Consider the following 13277-nt stretch of genomic DNA (forward strand, 5'->3'; position numbering starts at 1 on the left):
TACTATCTACATAAATGAGTAAATCGGCAGCAAATTTGTACGTAGATATAAATAGCATGAGAAGGCGGAGATTTGAGGCTGGATTAACCGTCGGAACCGTACGCGCCGCCGCGGCATGGACTGGCGGCGGTGGATGAGGAGCTATCGCTTGTGCCGCCGCCGCCGCCGCCGCCGCCGCGGATTTTGAGTGATTCGGCGGCTTTGGAGGCGACGCGGGATACGGATCCGGCGAAGCTCTGGAAGATCTGTGCCGTGATGCGGCCCCTCTTCGGCGGAACCGTCGCTCCCTGTTTTCGCGGTGGGCGGGGCGAGGAAGTCTCCATGAAATAAGTTCAGTTTTCGAAAGGTGAAGAGTGAAAAAAAAAAGATAGAAGGCTTTAATTGGTGGCGAAGTAGAGAGCAGGAAACTGGCTTTTAATGAGAGAGTAGAGAGGTGAAGGAAGGGATTTCACATATGTCTCTATAGTTATAGGAGTGAGTATACATTATACATATACATATGGTGTAACAAAGTCAAAACAATTGTACATGTAATCTACGTCATTTAGTTAGGCTACAGTTCTTTTACCATAAGTTGAGTTGAGTGTATATTCATATCTCGAAAAATTATCTTTGATTGTAAATTTATCATGAAAAAATGAAAAATAAACAAAATTTCACATTTTAAATCTTTCCTTTCTTTTTCCTCATTTCCTACAAAATAGAATTTAATCCTTACACATTCCTCCTTTTCACTACAAACGAGGAATGTGTAAGGATTAAATTCTATTTTTTAGAAAATGAAGGAAAAGGAATGAAGAATTTAAATGGTGAAATTTGATTTATCCCTCATTTTTTCATGATATATTTCATTAGTTTCATATGTTTCTTTAGTTTTTTTTTTAAATAAAAAAACTATCTACATGCACGCAGACGAGACCTCTACACCACACACAGTATGATTAATTCAAAAAAAAAAATGATTGTTCTCTTTCTTCATAGAGATCATCTTGTGTACACCTGAGTTATACCTTCACTTAAACTTTGACCCGCGCTTTAATTTGAACTCATATCCTGACCCAACCCATATAAATAATATTATTATGATTTCTGGGTACGGATCAACCCCGTTGTACGGCCCGCGCTTTGATTTGAACTCATATCCTGACCCAACCCATATAAATAATATTATTCTGATTTCTAGGTACGGATCAACCCCGTTGTACGGTACACCCAGGTGTACCCAAGAATTTGTGTTCTTTATAATATGGTTGTAAGTGTGAACAGAGCATGTGAAGGTCATGAAAAAGAAAATGTGAAGGTCATGAACAGAGTTGGTTTTACGGGCCGAATGGGATACAGCGGTTGGGCTTAGAGCAGAGCAGCCCGTAAAATTACGGCCCATGGGCCCAGTCATTTGGAGGGAAACAGAAACAGAGAAAAGAAAAAATACTTATATATATTAACCAGAAACAAATTTAGCGAGCTTCTTCGAAAATGGCGAACAAGCTAATCAGCGAGATGGGGCTCCCCAAATCGATAGCTAACGTATTTTCCGCTCGGAATATCCTCACCGCCAAGGTACCTCATTACTTTGTATCTACTTCGTGAAGATTTGTCGTCTCGGAGTTTGTGCAAGTATATAATCGAGTCGAATCGAGTTTGCTATATTTCACTATGAGTTCTAGAATTGCTAATCGCGTGGCTCGTGACCCTTGTTTAATGCATTTCTAGAAGTATTAGCTGAACTTCAAATGAGATGATTCTTAATTTGTTTTCTGTAGGATGCATTGTCACTAAGTGAATTCGAGTTAATGGAGTTGATGGATGTTGGATTGGAAGAGGTTATGACGGCAGTGGCACGCATTAGTGAAATTGCGTGCCCGCCCTATCAAACTGTAAGTTTATGGGTGAAAGATGTAGGGATTTTGTTTCTATAATTTGTTCAGGCAGCTTTGATGAATATATTCTTGATGATTGTTTGGGACTATGAGGTTAGGCTTTGTCGTTGCTGGAGCAGCGAAGACAAAATGAGCATCTAGCTGGTCATCTCCCCACTGGCTTAAAAGGACTTGATGCAGCTCTGTGTGGTGGAATACCGTTTGGCGTTGTGACTGAGCTTGTTGGTCCTGCAGGAATTGGGAAAACACAGGTAGCTTTTAAAATGTATGAGACGCTATGCGGAGATTATATGTATAAGAATATTCTCTGCTCGTTCCCTGGATTTATTTGGTGGTGCTGGCTTCTGGGATATGTAACGATATTGTGGTACTCTTTTCAAGTTGTCTTGATCTTCAATTGTTCTGCTGGTATTGCCTTATTCTTTTCTTATTGACTTTCAGTTGTGCCTGAAGCTTGCTTTGCTTGCGTCGTTGCCTACTTCTCATGGAGGGTTAGGTGGCCAAGTAATATATATTGATGTGGAATCCAAATTTAGTTCAAGAAGGTATGCTTTGCACAGTGATACTGAATCACCTGATATTTGCTGAACTTCACTTGTTGCTACACCTATCTTCAGGATTATAGAAATGGGGCTCAGTAGTTTCCCAGAAATATTTAACATGGAGGGCATGGCTCAAGAGGTATGCAATTTGATATGAGCAGTGCTTTGTCTGGTTGACTTTTCAAATCTGTGATGAGTTGGATATCGGAGATGTATCAGAATCTTAATTATATAAGTTTGGTTCTTTGTATATGAGGACAAGGCTGGCAAAGAGATGGTATGATTTTATAAATCCGATACTGCAGGTTTAGTTAGTTACCCTCAACTCACTTACAGAGACATAAGGTTTTGGCAATAGTTGAACAAGTAACAAAAAGCAGAATAGTTCCGTTGTATTGCAGCATCATAAAATAAATAAAAAAATATTTTATTGGAATATTTAACATGCTTTCTGTTTTACCATACAATTCTATTTTTCATCTCATTCACTTGCAAGATAAAGAAAACGTATCGATTGGATTTCTTCCCCTTCTTTTGTTTGAATTTATCTCTGTTTTCTCTTCTTTTTCCCTTCCAATTAACTATTATAGCTTGGAGAAAAATTGTCTGCCTTGGTGACTTACTGGTTATTATGACATTCTGCTGTTGCTGGAGTTTTTCTTTTTTTGATCGGATAAAGTAATGTTAGATGTTAACAATTAGTTCCCCAAACACTCCAAGAATTCACCAAGCCCACCTTATCTCTCCAATCGCCAAATTCGCTCCCAAAGGGGATCGAATCCGAGTCTCATCACTTAAGTGAGGACCCGGTGGCCAGGTGAGCTAAGCCCCCTGGTTCTGGAGTTTTTCTTGTTCCCAAATCTCTATTTTTGCCTGATCGCCAAAACCTTACATGACAATTAAGGAAACATAATTACAAATTCAATATGATTTTAGCGTCCTTGCATTTCTGTTCTAGATTTTATTGATTGACTTCATGGAACTGGAAGTTTTGTTTTTCATTATGACTGCAGGGATTCTGGCTATTGCTTGAGTCTATATATTAATTAACGCTTAAATGGTTTTATATGGCAGATGGCTGGAAGGATTCTGGTTTTGCAGCCAGCATCGTTATCTGAATTCACTGAAAGGTAGAAAAGATCCATGTATTTGTTAATATCATATGTACTCTGTATTCACTTTATTCACATGGTCAAAAAAGAGTATTTCTGAACACAGATCTAGATAAGTAGAAGAGTTCATAAAATGAAAAGACGAGTTTTTCCGAGAGTGTTCTGACTTATTAATTATTAACTAATAATCTCTTTTTATTTTTGTTACTTTTTAGTAACTCTCTCATTCGGTGCAATCTTATACTTCATCAGAGGAACAAATTCAAATTGCAAATCTCCTGAAAGGCTTTGTCTGAAGGATTACTTAAACTTTAACACTATCTTATCTTAATTGCATATTATAGTTCATGTACAATGTCGTGTTCATGCATTATTTTTGTCAATTAGAAAGTTTTTTAAATCTCTGTCCCTTACCTTGCAAATTGTAGTTCATGTACAATACCATGTTCCTAGACTTGTCCCTGCTAGGTTGTTTAGTCTATACTGGATTTAAGCATTCCCCAGTACAATCTGATACATATCGTTTTCTAGTATGTAAGGAAACTTCTTTGTACCAATATTTTACTTCAGTAGTTAGTTATTTGAATTTTCTGGCAATGGGTTAGCCAGCAGTGTAGCATTCTCAGACTTGTCCTTCTTGAGGCATGAGAAATTATTTGAACAGGTTATAGACAGTTTTGATGCAAGTGACAAAACTGATTAAGTAGAGATAGATGTTTATTTGGTTTAGATGCAGTCTCACTTGTATTTTCTTTTATTTCGACTTAGAATGACGATTTACCTGTTTGAAGACTAACTTTTTATCGTACTGCTGTCTTTTGTTGACAGCTTGCAGAAAATAAAGGTTTCTCTTCTCCAGAATGATGTAAAGCTGCTCATCATTGACAGCATGACTGCTCTTGCTTCTGGGTATTTACTCTCGCTCTGTTATGAGTATTTTCTTGTAGTTGTCAGTGAACTAAGAGGTTTTGGGTTAAACTAAACTCTTGTAACAGGATTCATCTATGTATCACCTCATGATTGTGTTGTTAAAAAAAAAATAAAAAATCTTATGGTTCATTTTCTTCTAAAACATCTTCCTTTTTTGCAGAGAATATGGCCAGGGACCTCCTAGACTAGGTTGGCACTTCTCTTTTATCAAGTAGGTCTTCTTACAAGTTTTTTATTCTTTTTGGTATCTTTTCTCCATATCGATATCTATCTTTTAATTTTTCATATTCAGATCCTTAGCAGAATGTTGTCGGATTCCTGTAGTGGTGACTAATCAAGTAAGATCTCAAGTCCGTGATGAAGCCTCTCGATATGTATTCCAAGGTACTACTTTGTGATCTATAAGGTTCACCTATGTTTGGATTCCTTTCCATTTTCATTTTGTTGAAATACTTTATAATGAGTTGAGAAATCCTTGAAAATCAGTATAAGTGGATGTGTTCATGTGAGGGAATACCACAGTTTGACCGAGGGAGATCACAGTTTGGTTCAATTTCTAATTCTTAGATAAAATGCGTTGGTTTCATTGTATCTACAACGGAAATTAAGGTCTTTTTTAAAGTAGTGGGTTGACGTTAGGATTAAGCTTTGGTAGTAGTTGAATCATTTGGCAATAGCAAATCCAGAAAGTTAGCAAAACAAATACTACTTTTCAGACTGAAATGCAGTAGTGCTAGAGGTAAATGAAACTAAAAATATTCTAATTCTATAAACATTGTTTAAGTCTAGATCTTTGTTCCTTCTCTTTTTTTTTATAACGAATGATAGTATATTCTGGTGCAGGGCAGAGCAGAGCCGACACTGTTGAAGATACTTCAAAATTTGATTATCATCTTGTTGCTGCTCTGGGGATTCAGTGGGCTCATGCAGTTAGTATACGTTTAATTCTAGAATCTAGATCAGGTCTGTTTCTTCCTTTTTTGCTAAAACTCTATGACAGGCATCTCAGTATACGCTAGTTATTTGGAGTCTGGAAATAACATTTTCTTGAAAAGAAGATGAACTGTGAGATAGGATGGTTCAAGGGCCATTAGATAATGAATTCTAGAAGAGCATCTATTTTAAAACTAGGAGGAAGACAATGCTTAATTTCTTCGGTGAAGATAATTTATCAATTTTAAGTTCTAATCCCAATTGTGTTCTGTCTAAACACATAGTCTAGTCTATGGTTTTGGTAATAGTGTGGTCAGAAAGACATGCTTCCCAATGTCGAAAGAAAATACCCCTCATATCCTGGTGTAATGTGATATATTATTCTTATACATGCTCCAGTTTAAGAGGCTTAGACCCAAGGCTTCTATTCATCCAAAAACTAATAGTTATAAGTGAGTGATGTGATATGCATGAGGATCTTATGAAGAGACGGATCATTGTGCTAGTGCATGTGATATGCATGAGGAACTGATAAGGTCTATGAACTTTGCCCTGAACCTCTTCCCTTTATAGTGCAAATTTGCCTTCTGATTTTCTCTATCTGCTGTGAAATGATTGATGTTTCTATGTCTTTTTGCTTGCAGGACAAAGGTTTATAAAGATAGCAAAATCTTCCATATCTCCATCTGTGGGGTTTTTTTTCAGAATCAATGCATCTGGGGTTTTGTTGCTTAACAACGAAGGAGAGGAAATGACGGGTCCGGAAGCAAACACTATCCATTACCAAGGTTTGATTTGATCTTTTTCTTGCTCCGTGTATTTTTTTGAGGTTGGAGGACAGTAGTAAAATAAACAAGAAGTGTCCGATGAGGTTCTGAATTATGTTTTTGTGTAATTATGGCAATGGTTTAATGAACACAATATCTTTGTGTATTTTATTAAGCGTTGCTTATTTTCTCATTTGTCTCAAGAAAAGAATCAATCAGCTATGTACTTTCCTACTTCAGTAATCAAAGCATGGTAGCTATGTTCTGAATGCAGGCCAGAGTGGCATAATCAACTATGATCGTGATTCGTGAAGAACTGCTATGAGAAACCTAGAAACCTAGTATGATGGATGAATAAGAGACGATGTGCAGTCAACTATTTGACTTCAGTATTGGCTGTAATGTTTATTTCTCTGTAACTCAATAATCTTTTGTTTTTCATATATTTTTTGTATGATTGAGATAAACTTTCTTATAATGAATCTTGGTATTCTATTCAGTCCCCCCTAAGTGGGAATGCGGGCGAGAACAGGATGAGAGGATGTGACTGATATTATTGGTTTAGCAAATTACTAGCAAGGCATGAAAAAAATTTCCAAGTCCTTATCTAAAACATGTCACCTCCTACTGTAGGGTCTATGATATCACAGCTATCATCTCACACTTTTAATTGCAAAACAAATTAATTTGAGAGTGTACATTCACAATGAACCAATTGCAGAGACTTTTGACACAAAAATGTATTTTTGTAAGCTGCTTTATCATCTATTGTCCCTTCATATCCAACAGGTGTTCACATATTTGTTGCTTCTGGTCTGTTCACATGGAATTCATTATGCTGGAAGAGACCAGCCAAACGATGAGGATGAGTCTATTATCAAAATGATAAATACTTCGCCAAGGAGCATCATGTACTTCAGCATAAGTACATCTGACTTGATAATAGTTTTCAAGTGTAGCTATTAATTTACATTTGTTTGACTTGCAAAATATGTGATGTAGACGAACCATTTTAATATCATTTGTACTCTGAATGATTCTGATCTCTAAAACTGTGCTAGCATTCTGCATGTTGGCTGTTTTGGTATAGAACTGCCCCATTGCTGGTTATCCTCGCCGAGTAGTCACCTTTGATCTTCAGTGGTTAAGGTACTACATTTTCCTACAACTAGAATAAACTACAATATTTTTTATAACCAATTTCCAGTTACATGTATATTCTCATAATATGTCTACTTCATCATATTCTTTATCGGGTGATGTGTTAAGGTGATACTGCTGGCTTACATACGATTCACCTTTTTCTGCTTGCAGCACAGTAAGTTGTGAGACAGGACAGGACTGATCTTAATTTAACTCGAAGTGGTTTGAGTGTGTAGTGAAACTAGAATCCACTAAGCTGGTGGATCATGATTTTTTTGTCTGCAAGCTTGCTGATTTATCCTCCCTTTTCCAAGTGCACCACTACAGGTAATGGATTTGTGCTGTTTATGACTTATTACCATTACTTATCTTCAACTGCATTTGCTATCTAATAATAGGTTGTTGACTATTGATCTTCCAGATGCAAAAATGTCTTATAACTTTAATTGTCACATGGTGCTAGCGTTTACTGATGAATTAGTGTTGCCTACAGAAAGTATAAAAGATGCCACATAGTCGTGTACTTATATAGTAATAGGGCCAGATAATTCAAACGAATCAATACTCTTGGACTTAACATAATGCTACTTGCGTACTTTGTTGGTAGAATCTAGGATATAGTTTGTGGATCTTATATAGAGAACTCAACCCTTATGCTCGTTCAAGGCCGGAAGAGGTAATAAATGCCTCGCGGTATTTACTATGTTACCGAGAGTTGTTAAATGCAGCCGAGAAATTGTACGTGCATGCATACATATTATATACACCCACACACAGATATCAACGTGCAACTTGTGTTGTTTAGCACACCCACTGAGCCACTTGTTGGCTTTTCCTTTGGCCTTTCATCATTTGGAAATTGTTAATAACTGTGTATTATGGGATGTCTAAATCTGTCCTAGGATTTCTTTGGCTTTCTATAAAAGTATATGATATAAAATACTGTAAAGGAGAACATAGATGGATTAGATTAATTGTGGTCCATGCCTTGATTCAGACAGATGCATTGGGCATCGTTTTGTTTATACCTTATTTGACATCTTAATCTCCTCGAAGTTTCGACATGTTGCAATATTTTAAATCTGTGTGATAAAAATAATGTGCAACTGACACTTTAGGCTTTGTTTAGATGCATTATTGTTGGATACGTTTGTTTCATAGTGGAATGTGTATTTCCTGCAGTAGCCAAGTTGTGAAATCTTGTTTTCATCAGATTTGGCAGTTTTTTTAGGATTGTATGTCCTTTTAGAGATATTGCAAGATATTACTTATTTTGATATCTTGTGTACTTTTTTTTTAGGTTAATTGTATTTTATGTCCCGAACTTTCAGTATTTTTCATAAAATGTCTCGAGCTGCCGTTTTCTCTTCGAAAACTCTGAACTTTCAATGTTTTCCATAAAATGTTCTATTATACAAAATTTGGTGACGGAAAGATGATAAAAAAAACTCTGAACTCTCAGCATTTTCCAATAATGTTGGTTCCTAATATAGTTTTCCAACTATGGCGGTCCCCAAAATAATACATCTGTGAGATAAGTCATCTTTCCGTCATTGAATTTTGTATAGCGGGACATTTTACGAAAATGTTGAAAGTTCGAAATACACTGTATTTTTGCATACAAGTTTAGTGAATTTGTCAACAAGCAAATTCTCAGGGCCAACTAACCATTGAAAATGCTGCACATGGGCATGTATTCATAGTTTGAAGTGTGTTAAAAAATGTAGGATTTTGTGTGAAGTTTTTAGTTTTAAGTCATGATTTCATTAAAAATTGTGACATTTTTAAGTCCACACTGTAAAGATTAGTATTGTTTTTCCAAAAAAGTTTGAAAAAGACTTTTGTTGGCAAAGGTGGCTTAGAAACGTTGCGTTTGGTCGTATGTTTTCACTTTCGATACATTTTGTTCCATTATAGATATCTTTTTATATTTTAACTGAATATTTCAGTAATATAAAATATTTTATATTTTTATTATATACCCTTCTAATTTCATCTTTTTTCATTAGTCTCTTTCTAATCAGGATTTTTTTCTCTTTAGCTTATAAGCTCAATTATCTAAACATTTTGACAATTTATAAATTTTTAAGATATTGCTATATCTTATGAGCTCTTAAAATATCTTATAAGATATTGGAGCTTATAAGTTACCTAAAATATGTTTACCAAACTAGTGGATATGTGAATCGAAGCCATTCAAAAGAATACACAATATGTATAGAGAGGCGAATAGAGTTGCTCATAGTCTTGTGCAATTTGCGCGTTTTTGTCAACAGCCAGTTTGTTGGACTGCTCATTTTCCCATTGGCTCCATGAGGTGCTTGCGGAGGATGTCGTTTAATATATGATACGTCTTTGGTTTCCAAAAAAAAAAATGAATCACCTCATTAGTATAAATTTTAGGGTAAAAAACATAATTCTTTTCATTATGCATTATGAAATCAACTATCAAAATCTCTCATCAACTCAAACTCACTATATCTTCTCTCCAAAGAGTAGAATGAAATTGAAAAATTATTGAATATCTTAATCTTGGTGGGTATTTTGGTAATATGGATTTTCTCTTCCAAAACTTTCATATATAAAGAACCAAATTAGGTGCCTTTCCATAAAGATAAAGCTCAAATAATTGAAGTGTGGAAGACAACGATACTGAAAGGGTACTAAAGGCGATTGCAGATTCGCAATAAAATTGTGTGCACAAAACTATATAAAATTTATTTTACTAATTAAAGTGAAAGATTGAATAAAATTCTATGGTATAAAAGGAAAGGTTGACTAATAGGTAGATAAGATGGATAGTGTAGTTTCCATGAATGGAGAAGCAGCATCCACGTCTCCCAAACCTAGGTCTATACCTCGTACTACCCCCCCCCCCACCTCCTGCCGACAACACCCACCCCTACCCCCCCAAACCTGAAAACAAAGAAGAAGAAAAAGATTGCTTCAACAGGTAGTACTTTCCTTAAAAAATGCATTTTCTTTTCAAAATGAAACGTGGATTTATGCATTATTGAAGGAAAATGACTTCTCATCTAACCTTCCATTGTAATAGGGTCTTTGGCTCCACAAAAGATATTGCTATACCTATTTTGTTTTTATAGTTTAGTTTATTAACCCATCTTACATTTATAATGATGATATTGAAATTGATTATTTGGATGTAATTAGATTGTATACACACAATAAATGATGAAATACTCCCTCCGTCCCATGAAGCATGACCCAGTTCTTTTCGGCACGTGAATTAAGAAATTGGTATTTTGTGTGTTAAGTGTGGTGGGTGAAAAGTGAAAATGTGAATAAATGATAAATTTTTTGTCATTTTTAGAAACAGGTCAAACTTCGTGACTCGTGAGACAAACTAAAAAGGAAACTGAGTCATGCTTCGTGGGACGGAGAGAGTATCATTTTGTGATGGAAGGGTGATGTTAAATTAGTGAAAACATTATTTTTGGAATCAATACGAGTTAGCAAAATTGATAATTTATACTACTAGTATATAGTGATTTTAATAAGAATAACATCTAAACTCAAGAATTCTCACGTGTCAAATTAAAGTCTAGTTGCGTTAATTTAGATTGGGTTAATAATGTTTTATGTCATGAACTTTCAGCGTTTTCGATAAAATATCTCAAACTTTCATTTTCACCTAAAAAACTTCGAATATTTAGTTTTTTTTTATAAAATGTCTCGCCATACAAAATTCGGGGACAGAAAGATGATTTTTCTCGCCGAATGAAATATTTTAGGACCGTCATTGTTGGAAAACACTAAAATTTTGAGGTTTTTTTGTCATCTTTCTGTTATCAGATTTTGTATAGCAGGACATTTTATGAAGAAAAAAAAGTGAAAGTTCAAGGTTTTTTAGGAGAAAATAAAAATTCGATACATTTTATGGAATGCGCTGAAAGTTCGAGACTTAAAACACTATTAACCCATTTTGATATGATAAACCGAGATATTTTGGGTATGAAACCTATCGTTTTCTGAGCAAACAAAAAAGGTGAGAAAATCAAGCCGTTGGATGCTGGTGGCGATTAATCTGGACCGTAGATGTGGTGGAGTACAGGTGGCAGGTGGGGGTTGGTTGAGGGGAAATCGAAGAAAAGATACGGTGGTCGTGTAAGCCAATCAAAAGTTGCCAGATTTAGAAAGTAAAGTTTAGTTAAAAAGATGTTTAAGGTTGGAGAATTACCTTATCAGGAAGGCACTTCCGTCATTTCACTCACATCCTTTCTTTCAAAAAAAAAATATATAAATTAATTATTTGTTTAGATATATTCTTTAACAAAGGATTAGTTTTTTTTATCTATTTTTTATTCCTTATAAAGACTTGAATTATTATTTAAAAAAAAAAATTAAAAAAGTCTTTCACCTACAATTTTGTTCAAGTTCGATGCCTACTTTCTATTCAATTTTAAGTGGATGTCAACATAAGTAAAAAAAAACATATTATAGTGGAAGACTGATTTTCCATTTTTGGTGTGAAATTTAGTTGGTCATAATTGAACTTCTTTTGCTAAAACTTGTAAGTATGAATATATGTGGACGATTTATTTTCCATTTTTGGGTGTGCCTGAAATCTAGTGTTGAATGATAATAATGAATAAAAGTCAATATTGATTTAACCATCTTTTTCTCTTTTCTTCTTTTTATTTTAATAATGACAAAATTGAAGACTGTACAAAGTGCAGTGTGTAAATACAAATCATAAAATATTTGTGAAAATTGAATTATACATTTAACTAGAATCCACTAATTTACCACTAGGCCACCTTGAAAAAGGTTATATGTTCAATATCTCCTAATTTGTACCTTGATATATCTAAATATAGTCAGTCAAAACATTTAACTTAATTAAATGATTAAAAGTGTAATGCAACCTTTTCTTTTTGTGATTGTAATTACTGTCTCCCCATCTGTTCATTTTCACGTGTTTTAAAATTAAAAAAAATTGAAAAGAAAAAACTACAAACAATAACATAGTTTATAATGTCAAATCCTCGAAATTTCAATTAAATTTTGATGCAAACAACAAAAGCTTAGGAATCAAGCTCACATGATCTCATATCATGTAGGTGGGCCCCCACAAAAGAGTGCCTAATTAAAATCGTATCTTTGATCTATAAAATCGCTATTCGCATGTTCTAGGAATCATTGATAACATAGCATATCTCTAAAAAAATTAAAATAAAATTATTTGATGCTATTATGTATACATATTGACAAGATAAAGAAACAAATAAACAAAGAAAATTCGGATTGAGTGTGCAGAGCAGAATAGAATACTTGGGATTAAATGTTACGTTACGCCAGAATAATTGATAATTAAATACTAGTAGTATAATAATTGCAGTGTATCATATTTTTTCCACTTTATGAAAATCAGCATAAGATTTTATTGGTCATAAAATCCGAGGAAGAGTCAAAATAGCGACTCTGGCAACGTGGGCAGCTCTTGTCCGAGGAAATTTAATTTAAAATAATACTAATAATAATATTTTATTATTATAATAATTAATAAGTGTACGTTAGCAGAGTTCTTAGGTTTGGAATTAAACTCGTGCTTTAATTCATCAAACCCCCGAAAATAGCGTATGGGGCCCACCAAAAGTCGCATCTACCCTATTCCATTAATTAATTATTATTTTAGGGGACATGTTATTTTAGTGCTAGAAAAATATGGAACTTGTCTGTTACATGATTTCATACACACATATATTACACACATGGTGCATCATTAATCATTATATAGGATTTAGTAATATCAATATGTTTTTGTGAGAAGGTGGGAGTGCAAAATTAAAAGTATAAAATTATTGTATTCATAGTAAAATAATTGTATTGCGTATGAATAAAAATTATCATTTCAATTTACTCATATGTAATACAAATACACACATATATAGGAGGAGGGTCAAGTAGAAAGCACTGAATAAAATAAGAACGAATAACTATTTTCAGTCT

At 34.4% G+C, this 13277-nt stretch overlaps 1 protein-coding gene across 3 annotated transcripts; it reads left to right on the top strand.

The window, feature by feature from the left end:
• The first annotated feature begins 1403 nt into the window (after positions 1-1403).
• On the top strand, positions 1404-7216 carry LOC131000002 (DNA repair protein RAD51 homolog 2). Of its 3 annotated transcripts, none has more exons than XR_009093629.1 (13): positions 1404-1560; positions 1764-1877; positions 1979-2131; positions 2322-2425; positions 2498-2561; positions 3497-3552; positions 4363-4443; positions 4625-4675; positions 4757-4848; positions 5308-5427; positions 6042-6185; positions 6439-6562; positions 6954-7216. XR_009093629.1 is itself a non-coding variant. In XM_057925720.1 (12 exons), exons 1-12 carry the CDS (start codon positions 1477-1479, stop codon positions 6474-6476), a joined length of 1101 nt encoding a protein of 366 aa, XP_057781703.1. In that variant the 5' UTR covers positions 1404-1476; the 3' UTR covers positions 6477-6663. The 3 variants fall into 3 exon arrangements, 1 of the variants encoding a protein (XP_057781703.1); XR_009093630.1 differs by lacking the exon at positions 6954-7216 and adding an exon at positions 6665-6777; XM_057925720.1 differs by lacking the exon at positions 6954-7216 and having other exon boundaries at positions 6439-6663.
• The last annotated feature ends 6061 nt before the right edge of the window (positions 7217-13277 follow it).

Source organism: Salvia miltiorrhiza, chromosome 8, assembly GCF_028751815.1.
Source record: "Salvia miltiorrhiza cultivar Shanhuang (shh) chromosome 8, IMPLAD_Smil_shh, whole genome shotgun sequence".
In the NCBI taxonomy this organism is placed as follows: domain Eukaryota; kingdom Viridiplantae; phylum Streptophyta; class Magnoliopsida; order Lamiales; family Lamiaceae; genus Salvia; species Salvia miltiorrhiza.

What these genes read in the sequence shown, in the direction of transcription:
- LOC131000002 (XM_057925720.1), top strand. Translation starts at nt 1,477, where the DNA reads ATGGCGAACAAGCTAATCAGCGAGATGGGGCTCCCCAAATCGATAGCT. An exon ending in ATGACTGCTCTTGCTTCTGG is followed by an intron (nt 4,444 to 4,624) that starts GTATTTACTCTC and finishes CCTTTTTTGCAG; the next exon opens with AGAATATGGCCAGGGACCTC. An exon ending in AATTCTAGAATCTAGATCAG is followed by an intron (nt 5,428 to 6,041) that starts GTCTGTTTCTTC and finishes TTTTGCTTGCAG; the next exon opens with GACAAAGGTTTATAAAGATA.